The sequence below is a fragment of the Corythoichthys intestinalis genome, chromosome 11, assembly GCF_030265065.1.
Source record: "Corythoichthys intestinalis isolate RoL2023-P3 chromosome 11, ASM3026506v1, whole genome shotgun sequence".
NCBI lineage: Eukaryota > Metazoa > Chordata > Actinopteri > Syngnathiformes > Syngnathidae > Corythoichthys > Corythoichthys intestinalis.
The window spans coordinates 19,798,681-19,825,562 of record NC_080405.1 but is presented as its reverse complement, the minus strand read 5'-3'; the positions used below and the strand labels follow the sequence as shown (position 1 = coordinate 19,825,562).

Here is a 26,882-nt window from a genome sequence, read left to right as displayed (position 1 = left end):
ACACACATTATTTGATGTCAAATAATCATTTCTTTATGTGGGATTTTTCCCCCACTGAATAAATGCACTTGTATTGAAGGTTGGATTTTTCTCTTTTTTTTCCATTAAGGTCCCATATTATTTGAATTTAAAAAATTATTAGAAGCTAAAAAACACATCTTAACCAGGGGTGCCAATAATTATGGAGGGCACTGTATACTGGTCAGCAGCCAATATTAAGGCATAGACAAACAGCCATTGATGCTCACTTTTACGCCCACCATGGACAATACAGTGTTCAAATAACCTACCATGCATGCTTTTGGGAGTTGGCTCAAAACCATAGCGTACCCACACAGCCACGGAAAGGTCATTGAAACCTTGTTCTCAGAGCTGTGCGCATGCCAGCTGTAATACTGTAATATTAAATCATGAGCAGTAATTAAAATACCATTATACTATACACATATTGATTGCCTATGATCAATGTACTAAAAATACTGTCAAAAGCATGCATTTTTTTTTCTATTTTTAAGAATAATCTGTTTGTATCTAATATTGAATTTTAAAAAATCCCAGTAGTGCACTTTACCCAAGATTACCTTTAAATGCAAATTGATAAAATGATCATTGTGCCCTACAACAACCGCCTTTCACCAGAGGTCAGCTGCGATAGCCTCCAGCACCCTGCGACCCTGGAAAGGATAAGTGGTGAAAATTGATGGATGGATAATTGAGCATTAATTCTGTAATAGAAATGTCATGGTTCTCAAGTATTGCAAATTAGTTTTGACAAGACACAAGTTGACTTAAGTTTTTTTTTTTTACACAATATAATTGATAACACTGTAACTACGATTATTCTGTACAATGAGCAGAATTGGGGAAGTGTTTCTGTGTTTCAGCATGCATTGTGCAGTCATAAGTTTCACTTCTTCGACTCCTTTTTGATCGCTAAAAGCTATAAAATTTTTGGTGTATGTGATATAAAATAATTCACTTCTTTAATTAAATAGACTATAAAGAGCATTGGGTAAAGTAGTTTTTGGCTCCTGTGGAGGGAGTTGAAAGTCTGTGTTGCCCAACGAGAGCCCCAAAACAGTTTTTGGAAACCTTTATTTAAAAAAAAAAAAAAAAAAAAAAGTACCTTCTTCAAGACTTTCTAGAAGGCTCTTTTGTCAGCTCTTCAAGAAAAACGGAATGAACAAGCTTAATGTCGCTATAATGGCAAGATCATCATCCAAGTCAGAATTAGAAAGAAGCCCTAATTATAACCTTGTCATAATGATGTCCCATGTCTCAAATGAAAATGCTTACGGGTCTGATTTCTTTTCCTGCTAGTTGGTAAAAACACAGGTTTGCCATTTGAACATTTTCAGACATCTGAGCAAAGTATGAACGATCAATTTTAAATTCAAACCAATGATCTATGAATGAGAGATTTTAATGAAATCTAAATGCTCCATTTGGTTGGATTAAGTGCATGTGAGTCACGGTTCAGTACACTTTTCTTTTTCACAGAAACAACTTTTTAGAAAAGTATAAAGATTAAAAATATAGTACAAAAGATATACACACATGCACAAAGCTACACTTAGGAAAGTAAATTCCAGTGACAGGAGTATTGCAGTTCACTTGTAGAGCAATGTAACACACATCTATTTTTCACTCTCTACTTATGTGCCAATGTTTCTCTCATAGCTGAAACCTCCAACAGAGGTGTCCCAGTCTGTCAATGTTCTTGTGCAGGACACTGTGAATCGGTGAGACGTATCGTGCCACATCACCGTCCCGAGAGAAATCTCTGTAGAAAAGACCCTTTTCGGGATTGAAGACAAATTTCTGAGGCATGGGACCATTGGCCCTCACATACTCCCACACTGCCAATAGCAGCAGCCTCACCTCAAAAGGTGCGAGGTGAGAGAAAGCCTCGTGAACATTAGCGAGCACAGGAGGTAGGAGTTGCCCCTCACCCATGCAGGACACCAGTACACAAGAGGCCCGGAGGTGCCAGGGAGAGTCTGTGGACGCGGCTTCACGAGAAGCCTCCCAGTGTGCCAGCAGGGTGGCCATTAGGCCTCTGAGCACAGCTGAGCAGTAACACAGAGCCGGCCGTCCTGCTGCTACTACCTGAAGCAGAGTGAAGAGCACGGGGTGGGCCTCAAAGCAGCGACGAATGTGAATGTCTCGTTCTACTGTGGTGCGGGCGTGCTCCTCTGGAGGCCAGGAAAGCTCCCCGTTAGCCACATCTGGACATACATTTTCCACCAATGTGGCAGCAACAACCTTGGCTGCCTCAGCATTAATAGGCGGTGGTTCGTCAGGATCGGAGGGTGATCGCGAGCCGTTGAGACCAGAAGAGCTACAACATTGGACCACGACAGTCAGAAATGTCTGGATGTTCTAAAAAAAAAATGAGGGAAAAAAATCGTTGGTGACACATTCATTTTGTACCATACAATTCAAAACAAGGTACGATTCTGATCTTTAAATCCTTTCCAGGTTTGCTTATGCACTGTAGAGTGTAGAAAAACTTACATTCAATTGAAAAAAGACGTAATTTGTGATTACAAAACGTGTTTAGCTAGCACAGGAGGTGGGAGCTGGCCCCTCACCCATGCAGGACAGTAGTACGCAGGAGGCCTGGAGAGCCACCATCATAGGTTCTGTGGGAAATTATCCAATTTTGTTGTTCAAAAGATATTTACTTGTAATTTTCAGAGTAAACCGGTACTTTTCCCCCCATGTTTTGAATCTTGAGGCTTCTAGTCCAGTGCGTCCTATTCATGGATTTTTATAGGCTAATGCACTGCATGTATATTGGTGTATGGATCTCATAATACAATGAGGACCCCTGCAAATTACAATCCAGGGCTGGCTTGGAGTTTGGCGATATATTGATATAAAAATTATACCGATGTATTTTTAAATGTGACATGGAATTAAAATACAGTGGTACCTCTACATACGATCACTTCGACACACGATCTTTTCGACATCCGACGTAAAATTTGAGCCGCCATTTGTTTCTACATCCGACGAGTTGCTCGAAATACGACGACATGACAGCACTGCAAACGAACGCACGGTGGATTTTCTTGTGTGAGAAATCAACACAGTTTTCAAAAAAAGTTGATACAGTTGGAGAAACAAGGAAAAAAGTGATGCTTACCTTTGAAATGAAGATGCAAGTTATAGAAAAATATGAGCTTGGGGTGCGCGTCCCTGAACTGGCTCAACAATACAGCTCCATGGTCCTCTTCCGACCACCGTTCGCCACTATTTATAAGTTAAGGTGACAATTATTATTGTGGTAACATTGCCAAGGAAATCGCCAGCTTCGTCACGTTTTTATCATTTATTTAAGAACTTATCCAACACAAAACGCCCATTGTCTTAAGCAGTTGACCGCTCTCAAGAAAACGAAAGTATTATCTCTACCGCACCGACCTATCTCACTGAGACGTCACCTTCGCGGTGCGTTCAGGGACAGTAAAAAGTGTCCGCCATATTAGAATCCGATTCGTTACATTATTTACAGGAATAATTATTAATTATTCTTCTTATTATTATATTATTCTGAATTATTTATTAATAACTTATTTGTTTTTCTATGTTTGCCATTTGTAACAGTGCCAGCAGTATTTATTAAGAATTTAGTGTATGTTTTTAGGCTTTGGAACGAATTAATGGAATTATAATGTATTCCTATGGGAAAATCCTGCTCGACATACGACCATTTCGACTTACAAACAAGGTCCTGGAACGAATTAAATTCGTATGTAGAGGTACCACTGTACATCGTATACAAGGTGCCCATATTGCCAAACAGTATTAGTATTTACAATTTATTATTTGCAAGACAGCATTATTTCATGAACCAGGTAAATAAAACTGTTGCTTATTTATGTATTTGACTTTGCCACTGTTCACTAAAATTGAAGGTTTCAATAAAATTATTTGTGACATGTAACATTTGGCTTTGACTTGGACTTAACATCTGCTCTCACTTTGCTAGAAAAATATTGGGATATATATTGTGTATATTGATATTCAGGGATATGATTTTTGGGCCTTAGATCAAATATTGTTTTCTTGTTTAATTTAGTAGGTGTGGATAATAATGTCAAGCGCTTCCACTGTACCCTAACGATGCCTGTCGCTGTGGTGTATGTGTGTAATATTTTTCTTTACCATAAAACTTTTTAAGTTAAGATTTTAATTTTTTTTGTCATAAACAATGACCACTAATGTTTTTTGTAGGTCCAAGTAGAAAAGTCTGTGGAAAAGTTTTGGTGGGAGTTGAATTTACCACTGAAAATGAATAGGACCATTAAAAATATGTGGGGAAGTTTTTGTTAAATTTTGGCAGAATCATATATGCCAAAAACAGGCTAAAGTGGAAATGTATATTTTAATGTCAAAATACCGTGAAACTGCAACCGGGAACACTCGGGGAACTCGAAAGAAAGCCTGTGTCGCATGAACTATTTGAATATTTTGAAGTTGGAACATTAATGCCAAAAAAGTGGACAGGAACATAAAAACTAAAATTATACGTGTAGAGCCTTTCATTGCAAAGCATCCCGACAATTATGAGCTGAACATGAGCAAAAATTTTTGAATGAGCAGCGACGTGCTGTGATTGATTTTCAACGCACCCAGGAAAACAAAAGTCGGACTTTTAAGTGATGAAAGCAGCCAGATCTGTTCGCATGGGACAGAGCTTGTGTGAAGTGTGGAGCGGTACAGCAATCGTGAGTTTTAACCCTGAAAAATAACCCACTACAATGCTGGAAAGGGCGGCATATTGTTTCCACGAAACGCAGTCTGCTTAAATACGAACATGTGGATTAGTTGATCTTCCTCAAGAAAAATTTGCCCTTCAAAAAAGATATGGTCAGTGATGAGCAATAAAAAATGAGGAAGCACGGGCATAAGTGAATGACTTTGCTGTGTATTAGGTTAAAGTAATGATTATTGACCTGTCTAAAATGCTATGTTTTTATTCCCCCGATTATACCAGTCGTAAAGCATAATTTATTATTTATTTATGATAACACTAGCAGGTTTAATTTTTTTTTCAAGAGCTGCTGCATATAATTAATATTTTTTGTTTGTAAGATGTTTACATTGAAAGTTTGCACTTAAATTACTTACCTCTTGTGTTAAAAACACCAGGAAATACAGTAATTGAATACTGCACTTTATTGTTGTCTGTGACTGGAGTTTTATTGTATTATCAGTCCCATCCAACAAAATGACGGTCATATAGTAAGCCTTATTTATTTTCTCATAAAAAATAAAACATAACATTGGTATCAAATTTTGTAAATTTTGCTATTAAAAAATATGGTCTTTTTTATATTTTTAAAATACTGTACGAACACACACAACAAATGTTTACTATCGTATCGTTTTCACTCTGTATCGAACCGTATCGTTCTTAAACTGTATCGAATCGCTGGGCCTTAAAAATGTATCGTTTTCACTCTGTATCGAACCGTATCGTTCTTAAACTGTATCGAATCGTATCGAATCGCTGGGCCTTAAAAATGTATTGTTTTTTAATCGAATCGTAACCTGTGTATCTAGATACATATCGAATCGGCTTCATGCCAGAGATTCCCAACCCTAATAAAAATACAGAGCTGAAACAAGAAAAACTATGCTGTTTGGTGGAAACGGTGCTTTTAAAAGTTGTGCTTCTATCATCAGAAATGACTTTACTCACCAGGGTGACCCCAGATGGGTCAGGCTGAGTTGTATTGGTACGCATCTTCAATCCTTTGCCAATCACCCCAGCATGAAACACAGACCACACGCTTCCCGAGAAGTTGACGGTCGTGCCAAACCGACAGTTGATGTCCAACAAAGAGGCTCCAATATCAGGGGATCCCGACTGGGATGCCACAGGCGCGCCAGACATGTCTGCAATCTGCCCTCCAAAGAGTCCAGCATTGCCTTTATGGAGCACTCCCTCCACTAGCTGCTGAAGCACAGCCTTGAGGATGAGGGGTGAGTATGCAGCAAAACGGGACAGCAACTGGACGGAACAGCTCACGGACTCAGCTGCCTGTCCTCCGTCTCTCCCGGCCTTGCCCACTTCCCCTCGCCTCCTAACAGCTATAAAGAAATGAGCGACAGCTGCACGAGAGAGCATAAGTAGGTGTGCCGGGGAGGAGGTGCGAGGCAGAGGACTGGCTGACAGAAGACGCACTGCAGCATGGGACACGGCTGGGTCCCCGTGGAGAAGCAGCGGGCTGAAATCATGGAGGTGCACGGACACCGAGGATCCCACCTGGACAGCCATGGTGGAGTGAGCATCCTGTGTTCCTTTTCTGTCTTCATCTTGACTCTGGATAACTATGGCCAGGTTTAGCAGCAGCTGCCGAAGTGGCCGGGATCCCAAGGTGTGTGTGTGGATCTGGGCAACACAGTGTGTCACAGCAGCAGGAATGAGCCCCGCCATACAGGACGAGAGGGTGTTATGGAGCTGCCAAGCCAGAGCCAATTCTTCTGGGTTGCGGGCCTGAGTGAGGAGCTGACAGAGAGCCTCGGTCGCCACACTCGGGCCACCGTACACAGACAGCAGGCAAAGTAACTGATGTAGCCAGAGGTGCCGCTTTCTCTCCAGCCTCAGCGTCTCGGCACACAGCTCACCAACATGCGTTTGCAGCTCCTCCAAGAACGGGATGACAATCTGCGGCTGGGGTGAAGCCGAGTGATGTGTATGTCCGTCTGCCCCGTCCGAGCGGTTGTACACCAACTTGTGGAGATGGAGAAGCAGCATTTGTAGGAGGCTGTCGCAACCTTCTCTGACACCTTCGTGAGGGGATGGCGTAGGACCGGATATGATGACTGAGGCCGGCGTTGCAGTGTCTGCTAGAAAGCGGAGGACTCGAGCTCCGCCTGATGGGCTTTGGCATATAAGGTGGACCGCGAGGCCCAGCATGTTATCCAGTTCGTCTCTGGGGAGCCCCTGCAACAAACTATGCAACTGAAGTAGGACAGGCGGACGCAGAAGCTCCACCAGCTCCGCAGACACGGCACCAAAAAGGTTTGGGGACATGGCAGCCAGTTGAAGGAGAAACGGTACCGCGGCTCGACGTAGCTGAGGGGAACCCTCCCACGAGGTTGAGGATGACGTAGGAGACATGGGGCTAGATGGGCTGAGGCTCTCCTGGAACATCCTGAGCAACTCTTTCCGGATGCTGTCCGAGTGGTGCGCTGCCAAGTGTCCTAAAATTCCCACCACTGAGCCGATCTTTGGCACTCGGCTGCCTTTGTCCACCCCGTTCACTACGAGTCCTTGGTCCTTGGCGCCATGGGAGCAGAAATCTTTGAGTCCGCATGCCAAGACTCGGCTGATAATGGTCCCTGGGAAGGCTGAGCCGATGTGAGCTACCACCCAGTCGAAATGCGGGGAATGTTGAACCGAGGTGTCCAACAATGCGTCGACGCAAGCATCAGGGCACCAAGCCAGCATGGCAGCCAAACATTGAGAGTAGGCTTCCATGAGGGAACGTGTGGCAGCACAGGACATCCAAAGCTGGAGAAGTTCATTGAGGCTGGAGGAGTGGGGGGCAACCCTTCGACCGGCATGCTTACTACTTAGCTGACCCAGTAAGTCCACAGCCCAGCTGGATACGAGCGGGGCCCAAGCTCGCGGGTTAAGGCGAATGAACTCTGTGAGTACGCCATGGACCTCCTATTGACGGATAAAAACCCAAATTCAGATTCAGAAAAATCTATTAATACAAAGATGGTTAGGGATAGATTAAAATCACTCTTTTTCGAGAGGGTTCAAGTACTTACATTTGAGAGTTCAAGTAACATTATTTGATAATGCATTATCTGACGTAATTTTAATCCCTACCCCCCAACCAAATATTGTTCAAATGCACAAAACACAACGTAAAATGCTAAAAATATGGTTGTTTGTGTTTAGCTCAACTCCCTGAGTCTGACCTATCTCCTACTCAGAAAGTATACAGTATTTTCAGGCTGGGGAGGTAAGCATCAGTATCAATCCCTGAAAGATGAGAATGGAAAAGTTCAACGATATCCTCCCACCTGAATGATGTCTTCCAGATTTGAGCTGAGCCCGGAATTGGCATCACCGTCAGTCTCGAGATTGTGCAGGAAGACGGAGACATGCTCATCATAGACGCCCCTCAGATGCTCCAACACGGCTCCTCGACAGGCCGGAACAGAGCGCAACAGTCGTATAGCGCAGCGTGCGTGTTCGCGGACACTGAGTTTGCGTCCTTGAACTGTGTCAACGCCACTGATGAATGACTTGATCTCCTGGGAAAGTTCCTGGCCACTTATGGGAGAAATAGGAAAAGAGAGTTAGGAAAGAATGAGGGCGTGTTTTTACAATGGTAATTATGATGCGCGGGAATTCATTTTTAGTACTACAAAACAGAAAACAAATTGTTACAAACTACTATTTTCCCTCGAGGTTCATGATCCCATTTCCTGGTTTTAAACATTTTTATAATCCATCACATGGTAGCATTAAAATGTTTCACTTCAGCACAGACCACAATTCCGAAAAGAACTTCTGAACACTCTCATCAAATATCAAAAGATGACCTCTTTTCTTTTTTTTTTTTTTTAAATCTGCCACCACAAAAATATTTTAATTGATAGGGACCATTATTCGATCATAAATAGGATATAAAGCTCCAATGCTAGTTTACTACTGTAGTTGTAACCCTGCTAACGCTTTATAGGGCAAGTGACTATTTTTAGGAAATAAAAAAATACATAACCCTATAATGACCTGGCGTGTTCTCCAAATACATGGACATATCTTTTTGAATCTTGAAGACCACAATATTATGATTTGGTACACAAGTCCATGTTTGGATTCTATTTTTGAATAATAATGGCGTTTGTTTTCATTATTATTATTATTATTTTTTTTTTTTATGAACAAATAAAATTATAAATTAATAATATGTTAATAAAACTAGAGGTGCAAGGAAATTATCGGTCTGATAATTATCCGTCCAATAATAGGAATTATGACATCATCCCAATAAATCCGATGACATTATTAATAGGCCGGATATTATATAATATTTTTGGGCACGGTGTCTGTGGATTGGGATGTGTACGTTTGTTTCCACTCCTGTTTTGTCAGTATGCAAAGTTTTGTTACTGTTCTAGAGGCCGTATTTTTCCATCACTGAGTGATAAACCTTACTATAGCAATTAGCAAATGTTTGAATTTTACAGTGTTATGTTTACAAGTTCGTGAGAGGCCTTTTGGTTATCGACAGGCTTGCTGTCCTTTAATTGCCAGGTTAAGAAAGTTGTTTCATGGACCAAGACCACAAAAGTATCATCTCCTGTTGCACCAAATGTTTTATCTGCTGACAAAGCACAATACCTGTTGGGTTTATGTTTCTTTTAAGTTCAGTGCTCATTGTTAAGCAGAACAAATCATCAATGACATTGACTGATTGTGATTGACTCAAATTATATTTATTTGAAAAAATAAATATGGGCAATTTATTTGAAGTCAAAGCTGTTGTTGTCTTTGTTTTGTTCATTATAATAATGTTCATGTCATCATGAAAATTCTGGTTAGGTCAAAGGCAAATCTATGCTGAATCCACCATTAGTATTTTGACCAACACGTGTTAAAAAAAAAAAAAAGAATATACATTTAAAAATTACATATATATTATCGGTTATCGTATCGGTATCGGCCTTGAGGAGCAGGAAGTTATCGATATCGGTTTACAAAAATTGATATCGTGCACCCCTAAATAAAACTGAGTAAAACAGTGTTAAAGCACCCAAGAACACTCTAAATTTAAAAAATAATTTCATAGTAATTAACTCAATGAATGACATAAACAACAATAGATGTACAATTCATTTTAAATGGGAAGACTGGCTGTAAATGCACCTCTTTCAATTCTATTTACGGCACTAGATGTTCAATCAATTTTGATCGGGAGGGCTGTCAGTGATTATTCATTGCTACACTCTCTGAGTAACGAATGGATTGGATGTCTACCTCTGTAAATGGCAGAGTTAAAGGTGATGACTTTCCCTTTCTACCCCCCATAGATGTGAATGGTTGTTAAGTTCATTTTTTTCCAAGTTTCTGTCAACTTTATCAGGTCAGCCCTTCCTTGCTGATTTTTCCGACAACAAAACCCCTTGTCAAATCGTATGGAAATATAGTTACAGTGATGCAATCATGGAATACAATTTCATTCATAATGTTCTTAATTTTGGCGAGTATTGGGAAGTTTACACAACGCGGCCCACATGCCAAATTTTGACTCACTCGTCACCGAGTGGTGCAGCGATAAGCTTTATAAGAAGTGGGAAAGAAATGTTTCATTGTCACAATTTTTTACTCGTTCATGTATTGCTTCCTTTCAACACGGTTGATTGTCGCTTACACATGTGCCGATTACCGGTTTCAAGGTATACCGTAGTATGAAAACGTCAAGGTTTAAAACCGCAAAACTTTTCAGTCATACAGTCTCAGGTATTAGTATTAGTTATTTTTTATTTCCCAAAAATGCAGGGCGAAATCCCTCGCTTGTATCTGTAAGGCTCAATCCTCCCCCACCGGTTGTTGCTCAGTGTCAGTGAGTCAGCTGTGCTACACTAGGGTAGGGGAGGTGAAACTCCTTAACTTTAACCCCCCTCGGAGAAAACGAAATCGCTGGTATGGGAATACCTCGGCTCCAGAAAAGTTACAGACGCCAGCAGCTTAGAGGAGGAGGATGTAAAACATCTGTGCGGAGGGTGGTTGCCGAGGAGGCAATACCTCGAATATGATTTCGCATTTATACAAAATTAAAGGTTAGTAAACACTGTCATGAACGTTTCCCACCAGTGGCCTATATTACGAAGCCGGTTTTCTGGCTTAGCAGGGTAACTTCGAGAGTAACTTTATCACGTGCGACGAAAGTTCGCGGCTATGCGAGACTACGAAAGGTGGATATGTTGGAACCGAGAAGTGTTGCCATGGCAACACACGCCACACGCCAAACCTGGTCGTGTCAGAGTTAGATCTTGCTTAACATCAGGATTCCAATTAACCACGCTCTATTTAAACAGCACTCCTCTGCGGACGTGTCCTCCTGACAATGACAGCGTACTTGGACGACCCATACGACATTGGCGCGCGGATTGTGAGGGGCTCTCTCCGGAGGGCACGGGTATTTCGGGACCGCCAGAATCCGCTGGCGTACCCGGACGATGTACTCCACGAAAGATATAGATTTTCAGCTGAGGGACTATGTTACCTGTGCCAGCTGATCGAGTCGGACATAACTAATGTAACCCGCCGAAGTCAAGCCCTCACAACCGCGCAGATTGTGTGTGCCTGTCCGTGCGCTCTTTCGCCAGGGACAATATATGTATTCCATCGGTGATGCTGAATATCTGCGTAAGAACACTGTATGCCGTGCGATTCGGAGTGGGGTATGGAAACGCTTCAAATTGATGCATTTATAATAATCATAGAAATATGTAGACTATTTAAACATTGAGAAAACTTGCGTTTTTTCTGCCAACTCGAGGAGATTAAATTAAATGTCAAATCCACTGATAGGACAGACGTACAAATATAAAAGATATAAATGTTTATTGAATATGCATCTTACAGTCTTGTTTAACTGTGAAAAATCGTTACAAAAGACGGGCTTTTATTTACGCAACAACGCATGGCATCCCCGCATTTTCTTCTTCTCCTGAGTCCTTACAAATATAACTTTTTTTTTTTTTTGTCGGGCTCGGGCCTGCAAATCAAGTTTATTGATCGGACTCGGGTCGGGTCGGACTGGATTTTTTAGGCCCAAACTAAAAAAAAGAACATACGTATTCAGTATAGTACAGTCAAGGGGACTAAACATACAATCATCCTGTTTCGTGTGGTGATGCGTGACAATTATTTCTTACTGTTAATGTACCAAATCTTATTTTATTGTCCTGACAGCAGGCTTTATTTCTTTTCATGGACATAAGTAAACTGGCATATTGACGCATTCACAAATCACACGATCTGTAAATTCGCTGTCAACAGACCCGTTGCGCTCTACTCGCCGAAGCGGTGTTGGATTTCGCGGTGAGGGTGGATTTTAATTCCTCATAATTCCGCATGATCATCGCGCATTCCTCCTCCGTGAAGTAAGGTGCCCGTGCCATCGTCACAAGTAGTGTTTGACTCTGGTCACCGCCCCCTTTTATGTGAATGCGCAGTAACTCTGACTGGGTTGACACAGGTTCGACTAATCAACCTCATAATCAGCGTCGTAGCACCGATTGACCACAAACTAGACAACCAGATTTTGTCAAAACCGGTTACCCGATGGTAAACTGGATTACTTCTGGGGAGGTTGAACTCGGTTCGTAGTATAGGCCACAGCTACGAGAGTTAACTCCAGCATGTTTAGTGCGTCTAGAATACACATGTGCTCATTATGGAAAATACTTTATTTTAGTTCTGATGATAATAATGTTGGGCTGTGGCTGTGGGTTTAGGCTCACCGAAAGGACAGCATTTATTTTAATTTTATTTAGAATATTTCAGGTATTTTTTTTGTTATTTTTCATTTATTTATTTGAACTTAACATTATACTTATGTTCCAATTTGCTAATATGTTTTGAAAAATAAAAATCCTGTTCAATGGATTTTTTTTTTAAACCCAGATATCTCAAAGTAACACATTTTAGAGCTGCAACTGGGATTTCGTAAAACCGTGATATTTTGGCTTAAGGTTATCATACGGTCAGAATATCAAACAGGCACATGCCTATTTGTCGCTACTCCTTGTTTATTACAATTGATCTGAGAATAAGCAAGATAGAGGCCTTTCCTGCCCACCACTGTAATGGCAGAATGAGTCATAAAACATCAGAACAGAAATCTTGGAGAATTTCAATGACACTCACTGACTAAAACCAAAACTAGCTCTACTTTTCGAGATTTTAAGGACCATATTTGATACTTGTGATAGAATGATTATATTAGTAACAATGGAATCATGCTTCCGCAGAGATTCTAATTATATCAATTCTGTTTACATTCTATAAATGCTATATATTTGGCAAATACCTACAATAAATCGTATATAAATTTAAGAAAGCCTTTAAATTACTTTTTTTAAATTGCCAATTATTCCATCCTCCCCTTTTCTAATTCTGGAGTGGCTCATCTGGATGTTTCTCTGCTATGAGATTGCCTCCAATGTTGGCAAGATTGAATATCTCTGCTGTTCATCCAACAAATGCATGTTTTTTACGAACACGGTCCCATTTAATACGGAAATTATGGACTTTCCGGCTGTAGAATGTAAGCTTCATTGACCTACCAAACACAAATAATGCTATGTTTAAAAAGACGTAGGAGTAGTAAGAAACCGCATTTGAGGACTATTTTGGTGAATGTGTCATTTGATAGTAAATATATGCAGTTTCAGTCAGGAGTGTGCCACAGTGAACCAGCCAGCCCCTTCCAAGCACCACTCCACTCACCTCAGGACAGTCAGCGGTGTGTGAGTGTGTGAGCTCTGCATCGCATTCGGCGGGCTCCCGTCAAACACCACAGGCATCGCTTGCTCGCGTAATATTTAAGTATAACATCAAAAAATACCCCGGGGCTTCGATGCTTCAATATGAGTAATTATTACACGCCAATCTTTTAATTCTCTATCAAATACTAAGAGGAAGAATATGCCGAAAGGGCGCTCCTTGGCCGGAAGTTTGTTCTTCTTCGACGGAGAAAAGGAAAACGATGATGACGTCAACTGAGATCGTCTGCGACATCTTGTGTCCATTTGAAGAAGCTGTGACACTTTTTAACATTGATAATACATACCTACATGCGAACGCCTTTAGAGCCAAACTGCTGTTTTTTCATAAACGTCAGGAATGCAGTAAATTAACCCTGCAACGGACGGCTATTCAAAAGTTGACACGAAAGACATTTAACCTTTTACAGTGCAAGTGATTATTTTTTGGTGATTTATTATTTTCATTGGCAGACATCTGCCATCTTTTGGTGCAAAGTACTTAGTGCAAAGTATTTACGTTGGCCAAACCGTGATTTTGGCATACAGTATGATATAACATAGTGTATATGTCACATGATACTGTACATACAATTTGCAATCCTTAACACCCTTCCGACCGTCGGGATCATATGGCGGAAGATTTTTGTCTTTATTATTCAATCAAAATATATATTTTCGATCAATATATATATTTTCAATAAAAAAGGTCACTTCAATCAAAAAATGTGTTTGAATGCAAAAATAAATTTGAAACAAAAAAATGCATTTGAAAACTATTTTCCTTTGATTTTTTTGATTGAAGTATTGTAGTTTTGCGTTTGGGGCCACATTTTGGCTAGGACATTTGTGTATTATTCAATCAAAAATAAGTTGCTTCAAACAAAAAAAATATTTACGTTTTTTTTTTTTTTTTTTTTTTTTTTTTGAAATGAATAATAAAGACACAAATCTACCTCCATAGGATCAGCAAATCATTGGCTGTCATTGACGGCGACAGACGTCAAAAACTATTGAATGATCACTGCCAAGTGCCAGTCCAAATTATTAGACATATATCGACGTGAATGGCACGGAAACATTCAACGCCAACGCTATTCAACGTCAGCCATCACTATTAAAACGGATTTGATTTATATTGCCGTCAACGGCAGTGAATGAGTTAAATGAAGACGAGACTCTTGATTAAAATTTCATCTCGTGTGGAAAAATTACAAATGATCTGTTTATTACTAAGATTTTGAAACGGATAAGAATAGCCAACTGCGCAAGACCACAAAACGCCAAAGGAATTCAAAATAAAATAACCACTAGGCATGCAAGGTAATAAATTTAAATCTGCTTTTGATAACTGATATTGAGCCTTAAATAATCATGCACGCACTCACAAAGATATACATGCATATATGTATGCACAGAGAAACAATGTTTTATTAATACTGTAGTCTCTTTTATACTGAAAGAGTCGGTCAGCTGATCTGTGACACCTGATCCCCGGCATTTCTCATCTCTCCCTCTCCTTTCTTCTTGCCGTGTGTTGTACTTACTGTAATTCACAATTTACAGTGAGTGATTTAGTATTCTGACAGTCCACAAAAAACTGTCGACAGACACTACCACGCAGTCAATTGAGGTAAGGACAACACGAAACAATATCACCCACTGACTTTAAAAAAAAAAAAAAATGTATGTTATCATTTTGCTAGTATGATGCTATGCGTAGGTTGCTGGTTCGTTGTGTTCGGAAATTTTTATGGGACTCTCCTAGTGTTGTTCTTTTCTTCTCAATTCCGATGGAGTTCATCCCAGTCAGTGATAGTCACGTTAATAAAAGCAATACTAATACAATTACCAGAAATAAGACGCACATTTAAAAGTGTCTTAAAACTAATGCTACGTAAAATACATTATTCCTTTGAAAAGGTACGTTGAGTTTTCATTAAAGTATGGAACAAAAAAAATGGCACAAAATATGGCCAATTAAGCATTTTTTGGAAGCTTCGAACCACTTGGGCTTCGAAAATAGGTTCATAACATGAAGCTTCCTTACCACTAAAACTGCAGCGGCTCTCAACGTCTCTTTCCTTCGAAGTTTCAAGTTTGATGCACACAGGAAAGCTGATTTTGATGTGCCATTTAGTCATATTGAGGAATAATTTCATTTCAGGGGAAGAATTTAGTGATCCATTTTACTAAGGATGTAGCCAATTTTAGCACAATTGGACAGCATCTAGAGGAAATGTGGAAGGAAAAAAAGTAAATATTTGTCAAAATATAGCTTCTGCGAATATTTCAAAAGGGTGACAATTGAAGTCAGTGTGCATCTCGCTTAATGCAACATTCTGATATCCTTGTTCACAAACATGACCATGAATGGAGTTCTTCACAGAAACTGCTGATAGTTACTTTCGCCTCAGATAATTATGAACTTTTATGACCACGAAATATCCCAGACACAGTCTGTCTAGTTTCTATATGTGTCAATGTATAACTGCCCATGCAGCAAGGTGTATGACCTGTTTTGAAAGAATTGCAAGAGAAGAACTAACCACCAAATTTTCCAAACACCTCCAAACTTGTATATCATTAACACATAATACTTTGCTTGTTGTGCATTTTTGTCAGTGCAGCTTGTCTGTAATTAAATGCACCCAGAAATTTCTGAAATTAAAACTGCGCAGTATTGGTCTCTTGCCTCCAGTCCTCATTTAACAATCCAGTCTAGCCATCTCACCTGAATTGAAAACGAACACGCGGAGGACCTGAAAGACTGCCTCCAACACAATTTACAAAGAGGAATGAATTACAAATAACTACTTATTAATGTGTGTTTTGTTTTATTAATAAGAGGAATGTGATGATGAATCGATAGAGGTGTTTCATTCAAGAAACAAAACAGTTACTGTTTCATACTTCATATGTCACGTGATTTGAAGCAAGCTCCTGAGAAGTGGTTCAATATAAATATACGTCACTGGTTTGGAGTACGTTTCGAAGATTGTTTCAAGCTGTTATCACTACTATACAGTATACTTAGAGTATACTCACAGTCTACTTTCTCAGAAACACCGATGCATGAATCCACACAGTATACACTGTATAGTTCCTTATTGAAAAAATTGAGAACACACAATTATGACATCTGGATCTTGGAATGATTGGAGAATATCAAAACACACCATTAACTCTAATACTGTAGTTACATTTACTGCATGGGACTGAGAAGGTCTATCAGCCAGCGCTGTGGCTACTATACGGACTTGTCCAAGGGCCTTATTGTCAGAAGAGTTTTCATACAATTTAGACTTTTGACACTTTTTTTTTTTTTTAGAATTTACGGAGAAAAACAGATATGGCATCCACACAGGTAAGAGAATCCTCTTCAGAATCATTCTGTATATAAAATTATGTAATTACAGTTAAAAATGTTGCTTTTTCGAGCAATTATTTGAATGTAAATGAGGACAAGGCACCCTCATCTACAAATGTACTGTGTTTTTTTGTATCGTTTCTAACTTGCTACTGTATTTTATAGTGTATTTTCATGGCCTACAAGTGTTTCATAAAAGATTAAGTTTAATTGTGACTAAATTCCTCAAGTAGAGCAATGGACATTATTAATACAGCTACTTTTAGATTTACAAATTCAGAAAAGTCGCAAGACTATTTGACTTCATATGATAATGACATGATGTGTCCATGTGACTATAATAACTGTTATACTGTTTGTACCTCCAACAAAGTATGATGAGAAACCAAAGCCTGGCGACCTGATAGAAATCTCCCGTGGCACCTACCAGCATTGGGCAATATACATTGGCAATGGCTATGTTGTTCATTTGGCCCCACCATGTGAGTTGTACATTACTAATTTTATGATTCAACTTTTATGATTGTAGTTATTCCTTTGGGGGAAGAAAACAGAGTTTGACCACATTGTTGTGAACTGAGTTTCCACTGTACCGCTGCTCTGACCGGTATATCATGTGTTCAATTTAAACCTGTAATGCAAATATTAACTTCTTCCGATGCACACGATAGCGGAGGTTCCGGGCGCGGGCATCAACAGCATGATGTCAGTCCTGGCAGACATGGCCATTGTGAAGAAGGAGGAACTGTGGGAGGTGATTGGCGAAAGTTTTTGGAAAATCAACAACATACTGGACGGCAAGTACGAGCCCCGCCCCGTCTCCATCATTGTGAGGGATGCCATAGAGCTTGTGGGCGAGGTTATGCCGTACTGCCTGATTCGTAGAAATTGCGAGCACTTTGTCACCCAGCTGCGTTACGGCAAGGGCCAGTCCCGACAGGTAAGTTGAAACATTTAAAATAAGAAATGCAGTGCATTCTAGAGGAAATAAAGCTGTGACCGACCGATTGATCTCTGCAGGTCCGTCAGGTGGGAGAAGCCGTCATGGTTGCAGGTGGACTGACTCTGGGTTTTTTGGGCATAGCAGCTCTGGCAGCAACTTTGTTCGGCGGCAACAAGGACAAGCACAAACAGTGACAAAAAAAAGGAAGACACTGCTGCTTGATTCAGTGACTCACCAGCAAAGCTTTAGTTATATTGTAAGTTGTCTTACAAACCATTCATGGATAAGCACACTGAGTTTTACAATGTTGCACTAATCAATGAGTGTTTGCAATTTAATTCAAATTAATCCCATCTGTACGGTTTTGATATATCTACTGTTTTACGAGATTTTCAAACCTTTTATCATTTTGTAAGTGGGTTTAGGATATTGATTTGATTGTTTATCGAATAAATTTTGGGTCAATTTCAGTGATAAGCCATGAAATGTTTAATTGACCTTTCGCAAACTCCGCCTCCTGAACGACCATAAAAAAATTTTTTTTAAATCACATCATAGAGACTTGTCAAGTGAGCATGATCCAAAACAACCTAATGATTCCACATTGGCTAATTTTACAAAAGGTCAATTGGTCAAATGTGGTGGTTTTTGCTGATTTGTAACATGAACAAACTATCACTTATTAATACAAGTGATACACATCATAATAATAGTGACATTTAAAACATTTCTACTGTCCAGTGTCTTTATTTTTCCTAAAGGAAAGGTTTTTCTTTCATTTTCTATCGAGAAATATCTACAAAAAAGACCATTTGTGAGCCATAGATCATTTAGAAAAAGTATTCATATAATTATTTTTTTGTTTCTTTAATGATTAAAAAAAAAAAAAAATTGCAAGTGTTTGGGAGAGGTATCTCTGCGTATTGTTTTTTTGTGTCTTCACAAATGAGCCTCTGAGATTGTCATTAAAATACCTGAATTTACATTTAACAAATTTACCGGTACATTAAAAAACATCAGGGGAATATATACATGAAAAAAACAAAGAAATATATACAATATATAAAAATTGTAAAATTATATATAAAAGAAATTAAAAGACTCAAAACAAAAATAGAAAAAAATACAGGAAATTAAAAAAATAAAAGATTTAAAAACCAAAATTAAAGATTTTTTAACTCACTGCTGTTCATTAAATGACCAAACAGCCGCTGCTCACACTGAAAAACAAATAAAGGGCAACCACGCCCAGAGTAAGTTTGGCTTTCCCCAAAATCCCCACACATAGTCCGTTTCACTTTCGCTTTGGAATACACACGCACGCGTACATAGTCCTTTCTAGTTTCCTTTTTTGGAAAACCCTCGGGGAATACACTTCAATGACATCAGGATTTTAAAATGTTTAAGAGAATATGAGAACAAACCAGTAACCATAAAAATATACAGGTAGGTTTATGGTGTGGGTCTGAAAAGGTCCTGCTGTCAGCAACAAACTACAAAGTTGTCAATAGGCCTGTTTGTCTGCAATGTGTGAATGGCGTACTGCACGCAGGCTATTTTTAGACCGTGACGTCGCATCATAAAGCGGAAGTAAAGCCGAAGTGGGACATTATAGACCTGCCCTCGCATAGACAACGTAATTTGTGCTACTTTTCTCCGGTCATCTTTCAAAAACAAACTTGCCGATCACGCATTGCTTTTTTGGAACTTGTAGAAACGACTCTAGACATTACGACACATGAAAGATGTTTTCTTCACACGTTTCCGGAAACCAAAAACTCGGGAGGAAAAAATGTGGCGACTGAATCAACTTGCGCGGACTTTAACACCAGCTCGGTGAATCCATTCACATTTCATATGCATTAAACATTATGTTGGGTTGGCATGGTCTTTCAGAGGACAAAGAGGTAAGCCATTTTTATATTTTTAACTTATTTTTTTAGCGTAACGTTGTGCCATACTGCTTCTGTCTGACAATGAATGACCTGAAAAGAATTACAATGGTATCTGACTGCCACTGTTACCATTTCTGTTATATATATATATAAAAAAACAACTTTAGTAAGGGGAAAGTGTAAATAAATTATAGAATTAAGATGTGTTATCAATGAAAAAAATTAAAAGTGTTCGTTGTCATTGTCAGTCGCATCGATAAAAAAGCTAAAACTATGCTTAGGTCGGCTCGTTTTTTTCGTCTTTTTCAGCCTTTGACACTCAAGCCATCTCTTTAACTGAACATTTTTATGTTCTTCCACATCTTTGCCAGTGAATTTGGCACCATGCACATCATTTTCGGAGAGAATTGGTAATTTTACCTCTGTAAACATCTCCTTCGTACACGATTTCCATTCATTCCTATTAGGGACAAATGGTGGCTTGTCCCTACTTAGCAACAGTAGCTAATGTCATGAATATTAATGAGCGGAAGTGACGTGTTGCTTGATGGCGTACCGCAAGCAACACAGTTTGTCCCTAATAGGAATGAATGGAAACCGTGTACGAAGGAGATGTTTTTTTACGATCGCTGATATTCTCCATAATTATTAAATATCAGCAGAGGTCCACTGGTTAAGACTATTCATGAAGCACTGTTAATTCAATCTCAGGAAAAATTCCATCAGCACTTAAAGTGAAGAAAATAAGTATTTGAACACCCTGCGATTTTGCAAGTTCTCCCACTTAGAAATTATGGACTGGCTTTAAATTTTCATGGTACGTACTTGTCCACTGTGAGAGACAATCTAAAGAAAAAAAAAACAGAAATCACTGTGTATGATTTTTTAACAATTTATTTGTATTATACGGCTGCAAACAAGTATTTGAACACATGTCTATTAGCTAGAATTGTGAGCCTCAAAGACCCGTTAGTCGGCTTTAAATAGTCCAACGAAAAAGTGGAGTGGAGGTAGACGTCATGACGTCATGGTTTAAAAACATGCATTGAACGGAAGGTTCCCCAGTTCAAACCAGCACATGTCCTGGCCCGTTTTATGTTTGCCAATGACCATTTGGATGATCTAGAGGAGTCATGGGAGAAAGTCATGTAGTCATATTAGCTCAGTACTTCTCAAATAGTGGGGCAGAGCGATGCCGGGGGGGCGCATGTGTCCTCGGGGAACATGCTTTTTTTTTTTTTTTTTTTTTTTTTTTGGCCGTACTGGAATAAAGTGTACTTGCACATCCACTCAGTGGGTGGCAGTGGCGCTCTCATTTTCAGAGTGCGTGCAGTATTTTTAAACTAAGGAAGAGCACTCAGCACACACAGAAAACATATGAAGAGCAGTGTGCCACCGCCGTTTTCGAAAGCAGTTTTCCGACCGGACTCACTCACGCAGCGACCCACTGTGTTGTCCGGTTCTCACGTCGCCGCTCGAGAAGTGCCATTTTCGGCTTGGGATCGTCACGACGACCGCCCTCACCTACGGTTCTACCTCGGCCGCCGAGAATGCGCTTTTTTCGTGCCGTTTGCCTTTTAGCTTTGACTTTTAATACAGTGGGTGATGAGGAAAGACCACTGTTTACTGTGTCTAAAAATAATTATAGCGGAATGCCAGAAGCCAAATCAATTAAGACGCCACTTAAAGACATTCGACCCCAATCTCATTGATAAGCCGCTTGACTGTTTTTCAGCGAAAACGTGCCGAATATTGCCAACAATCGTCCTGCTTTGTCAGTGTTATATCAGTAAACCAGTGAGCATTGTTAGCATGCTCATTGCAAAATGACTCCACACCATTGCAAAGGAGGTAATACTGAGTGTGAGCAGCAAAAATAAAAACTGTCCTTCTGTCCACGGACACTCTTTTTTTCCTTTATTCATTTTTGTTTTTTCGGTCAAATTTTTTGGCATATTGTCCTCATGAGTGAATGTTTCTAATCAATTTGAATTTGTTATCATTTATGGATTTTATTACATTTTATTTTTCTGTATCAAATGGTCAAAAATGTACCTTGAGTGTATTTTTACAGTTTGAATGTGACTTTTTTTTTTTTTTTTTCAAATTCAGGCAAATTGATGCACGTCAAGTCTTCTCTGTTACAAACAAAACAATGTCAATAAAGTTATACTTTATTATAAGTTGATCTATGTTACTTTTTTCTTTATTAGAAAAAAAGGACACAATGTTAGGCAGATGCGTATTTATAATAGTAATTTTATAGACAATACTATTTACAGTGGCGGCAGAGAGTTTGGGGGGGGCGCGAAACATTTACGTCTTGCTTGGGGGGGGCGTAACAGAAAATAATTGAGATGCACTGTAATACCTTAAAATTGAACTTTTTGGTCTTAATTCCACTCATAGTGTTTGAGGGAAGAAGAATGATGAGTACCATCCAAGAACCCCATTCCTACTGTGAAGCATGGGTGTGGTAGCATCATATGTTTCTTTAGGGGTGTTTTTCTGCACATGGGTCTGGACGACTGCACTGTATTAAGGAAAGGATGACCAGGGACATGTACTGTGAGATTTTGGAGAATCACCTCTTTCCCTCAGTTAGAGCATTGAAAATGGGTCATGACTGGGTCTTCCAACATGACAATGGCCTGAAGCAGACAGCCAGAATTACCAAGGAGTGGCTTCGTAAAAAGCATATCAAGGTTCTGGAGGGGCCTAGCCGGTCTCCAGACCCAAACCCAATAGAAAATCTTTGGAGGAGGCTCAAACTCCGTATTCCTCAGTGAAAGCTCAGAAACCTGATTGATCTAGAAAGGATTTGTGTGGAGCAGTGGTACAAAATCCTTCCTGCAGGCTGTGCAAACCTGGTGAAAAGTTACAGGAAACGTTTGACCTATGTAATTGTAATCAAAGGCGACTGTCCCACATTATTAACATTGATTTCCTCAGGTGTTCAAACACTTACAGGGGGGCAAATAAGTATTTAGTCAACCACCAATTGTGCAAGTTCTCCTACTTGAAGAGATTAGAGAGGCCTTTAATTGTCAACCTGGGTAAACCTCAACCACGAGAGACAGAATGTGGAGAGAAAAAACAGACAATCACATTGTTTGATTTTTAAAGAATTTATTTCCAAATTAGATTGAAAAATAAGTATTTGGTCACCAACAAACAAGCAAGCTATCTGGCTGTCAAAGAGGTCTAACTTCCTCTAATGAGGCTCCTCTCGTTACCTTTATTAATGGCACCTGTTTTAACTCATTATCAGTATAAAAGACACCTGTCCACAACCTCACTCAGTCACACTCCAAACTCCACTATGGCCAAGACCAAAGAGCTGTCGAAGTACACCAGAGACAACATTGTAGACCTGCACCAGGGTGGGAAGACTGAATCTGCAATAGGTAAAACGCTTGGTGTAAAGAAATGTACTGTGGGAGCAATTATTAGAAAATGGACAATAAACAAGACCACTGATAATCTACCTCGATCTGGGGCTCCATGCAAGATCTCACCTCGTGGCGTCAAAATGATAACAAGTACGGTGAGCAAAAATCCCAGAACCACACGGGGGGACCTAGTGAATGACCTACAGAGTGCTGGGACCACAGTAACAAAGGCTACTATCAGTAATACAATGCACCGCCAGGGACTCAAATCCTGCACTGCCAGACGTGTCCCCCTGCTGAAGCCAGTACACGTCCAGGCTAGAGAGCTGGAGGAGAAAGAATACTGAATTGCATCCGAAGAACACCATACCCACTGTGAAGCATGGGGGTGGAAACATCATGCTTTGGGGCTGTTTTTCTGCAAAGGGATCAGGATGACTGATCTGTGTAAAGGAAAGAATGAATGGGGCCATGTATGAGAGATTTTGAGTGAAAATCTCCTACCATCAGCAAGGGCATTGAAGATGAGAACTGGCTGGGTCTTTCAGCATGACAATGATCCCAAACACACAGCCAGGCCAACAGAGTGGCTTAGTAAGAAGCATTTTAAGGTCCTGGAGTGGCCTAGCCAGTCTCCAGATCTCAACCCCATATAAAATCTGTGGAGGGAGTTGAAAGTCCGTGTTGCCCAACGACAGCCCCAAAACATCACTGCTCTAGAGGAGATCTGCATGGAGTAGTGGGCCAAAATACCAGCAACAGTATGTGAAAAGCTTGTGAAGAGTTACAGAAAACGTTTGGCCTCCGTTATTGCCAACAAAGGGTAGATAACAAAGTATTGAGATGAACTTTTGGTATTGACCTAATATTTATTTTCCACCATGATTTGCAAAGAAATTATTTATGAAAAAAATCATCCACTTTGATTTCAGGTTTTTTTATTTTTAAGATTGTCTCTCACAGTGGACAAGAACCTACCATTAAAGTTTCAAACCCGCCCATCAATTCTAAGTCTGAGAACTTGAAAAATCGCAGGGCATCCAAATGCCGTATTTTCCACACTATATGGCGCACCCACAAGCCGACAGTGCCCCTTATAATCCGGCGCGCCTCACATATGAATCAATATTGAGCCGAAAGTTGTTTTTTTTGACAGATTTATGCAAATTTGCTAACAAAAACGGGCTTAATAAATTGCACCATTATAATAAGAAAACCACAAATAACACTTATAAATGCTCTGGTCAAATACAGTGCATACATTACAAAAAGTGTGACTGTGGAAAAGAAAAAGGTTCTCCTCCGCTATGTGATAAGTTACACTACATGTTTTACCTTACTGTTGTGTTGCTGTTTTGACGACGTTCCCTTTAACGTAGCACTGTCCAATGGATGGATAAAATAACCCCAGCCTCTACGATAGCGTTTATTCTATGCGCCTTATAATGCGGTGCACCTTATAAATGGAAAAAGTTTTAAAATATGTCATTCATTGAAGGTGCGCCTTATAGTGCGGAAAATACGGTACTTATTTTCCTCAAGGTATTTGCTGTGAAGCCCTTTGGAAAATTACTGTGATTTATGGCTATGTGAATAAAGCAAAAAATAAGCACATGTTTATTTTGTGAATTCCCTGTGTTGACAATTTTGCCATTAACTAGATGGCTGTGATTGACGATGATGGATGTCCAATCCACGGACATCTGTTGCCCTATGACAGCCAAAGAGTTAAGGAAAAAAACATTTTTATTCATACTTTCTCATACATGTAAATTGTTTTCTAAGTTTTCACTTTTTGAATTAGAATTCCAAAAATGAGTTTAAAATGGTGGATTGTGACGAGTTCAGTTGTCACATTCAGACATGTTTACGAATACCGACAGTAAATAAATCAAAGTAAGAATGATGATTCTAGTAGATCTAAAGAAATGTCGAACAACAAAAAGTGCAATTGGTGCATGACTGGCCAGTTAAGGCATTTTTTTTGTGTTGTACATAAGTTCAGTGCAAACTCATCAACCCCACACTCTAATGACAAATTTGGGTTCCATTTGTTTTTTTTAAAGATTTTATTTTATATATCAAGATTTGACACAATGTCTTGACCGGAACACTTTGAGGCATTGATATATTGATTTCAGAAAAGGCCACATGCTACATGACTTGGAATCTCCTTTTTTATTTCTTCTAACCAGTCAATCCCTCTAATGTATGATATTTATGGTCCCAGCAGCAACATCATACTGGCACTAAATCCAGCTGATGTTTTTTTTTTTTTTACAAATGTAAAAATCAAAAGGCAACATGAAATCTGACAGCGTTCCGTTGTATTCAAAATTGGAATGCGAGCCAATCGTCAAAGTAAGAGAGCACAAAAAAGTAAAAGACAATCAGATCTCCGTTACTAAGGAACAGAACCAGCACATTGGGTGCGCTGAAAATATAAGGCTCCATTTTTTTTTTTAAAAGGGAGAAAATCCAGAATTGTATAATTTCTAGGAGAAACACACATTTGTAACCTTCTTTCTGTGCTTTAGTTAAGGGCAAGGAATCCGTTTGACACAACTCTCCACTAATCAGGACTGTACTTGTACGGTACCCTGTCAAATTACCTCGGTTCCAGTGTTCCTGAAATTATTATTGGTCAAAGTGCATGCATTGACTGAATAAAACTGTACAGTGTGTTTGTGAGCTTACTTAAAATTCATAAACTCGGTCATATATAGTTTTTCAGTTTGAAAAAGTGTCATTATACGATGAGATGCTCCATTTTATATACATTTAGTTTACAACTCTTTTTTATTAAGAGCACATGGGAAGATTGTTTCACCGATGCCTGCTGCTTTTTTAAGCTTTTCTTCCCATTCAACCATCCACAATATTACAATGTCAGGCAACCTCATATTTCTGTGGGATGATCCACAAATAATTCAAAGCTATGTTGACCAAGTGAGTGACAGTTTGACCTTTGAGCTTTACGTGCAAAGAGGAGCCTCCGTCTTGTGGCCCTTGTTCAGTCAAATGCAGGTCCTGGTCCATAACTCTCGTGAAACGCATCATCAGTCAAGTTTGCGTGCACCCAGTTTGAGTGGACCTTTGGCTGCCTTGCGTTCTGCCCGTTTGGCCTCCAGCTCTTTCCTTCTCTCCTCTCGTTTTTTTTTGGACAGCTCGGCCTTGCTCAGACCTGTTTGCCAATAAGCAAATAGTTTTTAAAAACGTACTCTTTATAAACATATATATTAAAAACAAATAATAATAATAAATAAATAAAACACTCTCACACCTTGATTTCCGTCCAATGCCTCCCAACTGTCTTCAGTACCCCAATCTCCTGTTGCCTCTGTACCCCAGCCACCTGCAGGCTAAAAGCAGGAAAACATAACCCATATTACTATACACAGGAATTTTTGTGGATGTCTGTCTGTATGTATGTTATTCGGAAACTACAAACCCTAGCAAAAAGTATCATGGAATGACCAGTCTCGGACGAGCACTTACACAGACATTTTTTCATGTAGAACAAACTCAGATAAAAATGATGAAAGTTCAAAAGTGCAACTCTTTAGCATTCAGAAACACTAAAAGAAAAATGAAAAAACATTGCGGTGGTCAGTAAATGTGAATTTTATAGCGCAAGCGCAGGGAAATATATATGGAATCACTCCATTCTGAGGAAAAAAATATGGAATCATGAGAAACAAAGAAATAATCAAAACATATCCCTATTATTTAGTGCCACAACCTCTGGC

The 26,882-nt window shown here is 39.5% G+C and overlaps 3 protein-coding genes across 4 annotated transcripts in view; 1 reads left to right on the top strand and 2 right to left on the bottom strand.

Annotated features, from left to right (window-relative positions):
- Positions 1–1,055: 1,055 nt before the first annotated feature.
- On the bottom strand, positions 1,056–14,046 carry ints5 (integrator complex subunit 5). The gene is made up of 4 exons (XM_057849303.1): positions 13,499–14,046; positions 8,056–8,308; positions 5,714–7,690; positions 1,056–2,382 (listed from the first exon to the last, which is right to left on the bottom strand). Exons 1-4 carry the CDS (start codon positions 13,573–13,575, stop codon positions 1,675–1,677), a joined length of 3,015 nt encoding a protein of 1,004 aa, XP_057705286.1. The 5' UTR covers positions 13,576–14,046; the 3' UTR covers positions 1,056–1,674.
- A 556-nt stretch (positions 14,047–14,602) lies between these two features.
- LOC130924332 (phospholipase A and acyltransferase 4-like) lies at positions 14,603–18,576 on the top strand. Its single transcript, XM_057850804.1, has 5 exons — positions 14,603–15,166; positions 16,865–16,900; positions 17,277–17,385; positions 17,575–17,843; positions 17,924–18,576. Exons 2-5 carry the CDS (start codon positions 16,886–16,888, stop codon positions 18,038–18,040), a joined length of 510 nt encoding a protein of 169 aa, XP_057706787.1. The 5' UTR covers positions 14,603–15,166; positions 16,865–16,885; the 3' UTR covers positions 18,041–18,576.
- Positions 18,577–20,303: 1,727 nt separating this feature from the next.
- scyl1 (SCY1-like, kinase-like 1) overlaps positions 20,304–26,882 on the bottom strand; it is a 30,828-nt gene continuing 24,249 nt past the window's right edge. The window contains exons 16-17 of one of the 2 annotated variants that reach the window (XM_057850802.1): positions 26,417–26,495; positions 20,304–26,317 (exon numbers count right to left, since the gene is read on the bottom strand). In XM_057850802.1, the coding sequence (XP_057706785.1) occupies positions 26,193–26,317; positions 26,417–26,495 (204 nt within the window). In that variant the 3' untranslated portion in view covers positions 20,304–26,192. The remainder of the gene's footprint in view (positions 26,318–26,416; positions 26,496–26,882) is intronic. The other variant, XM_057850801.1, reaches the window with a different exon arrangement.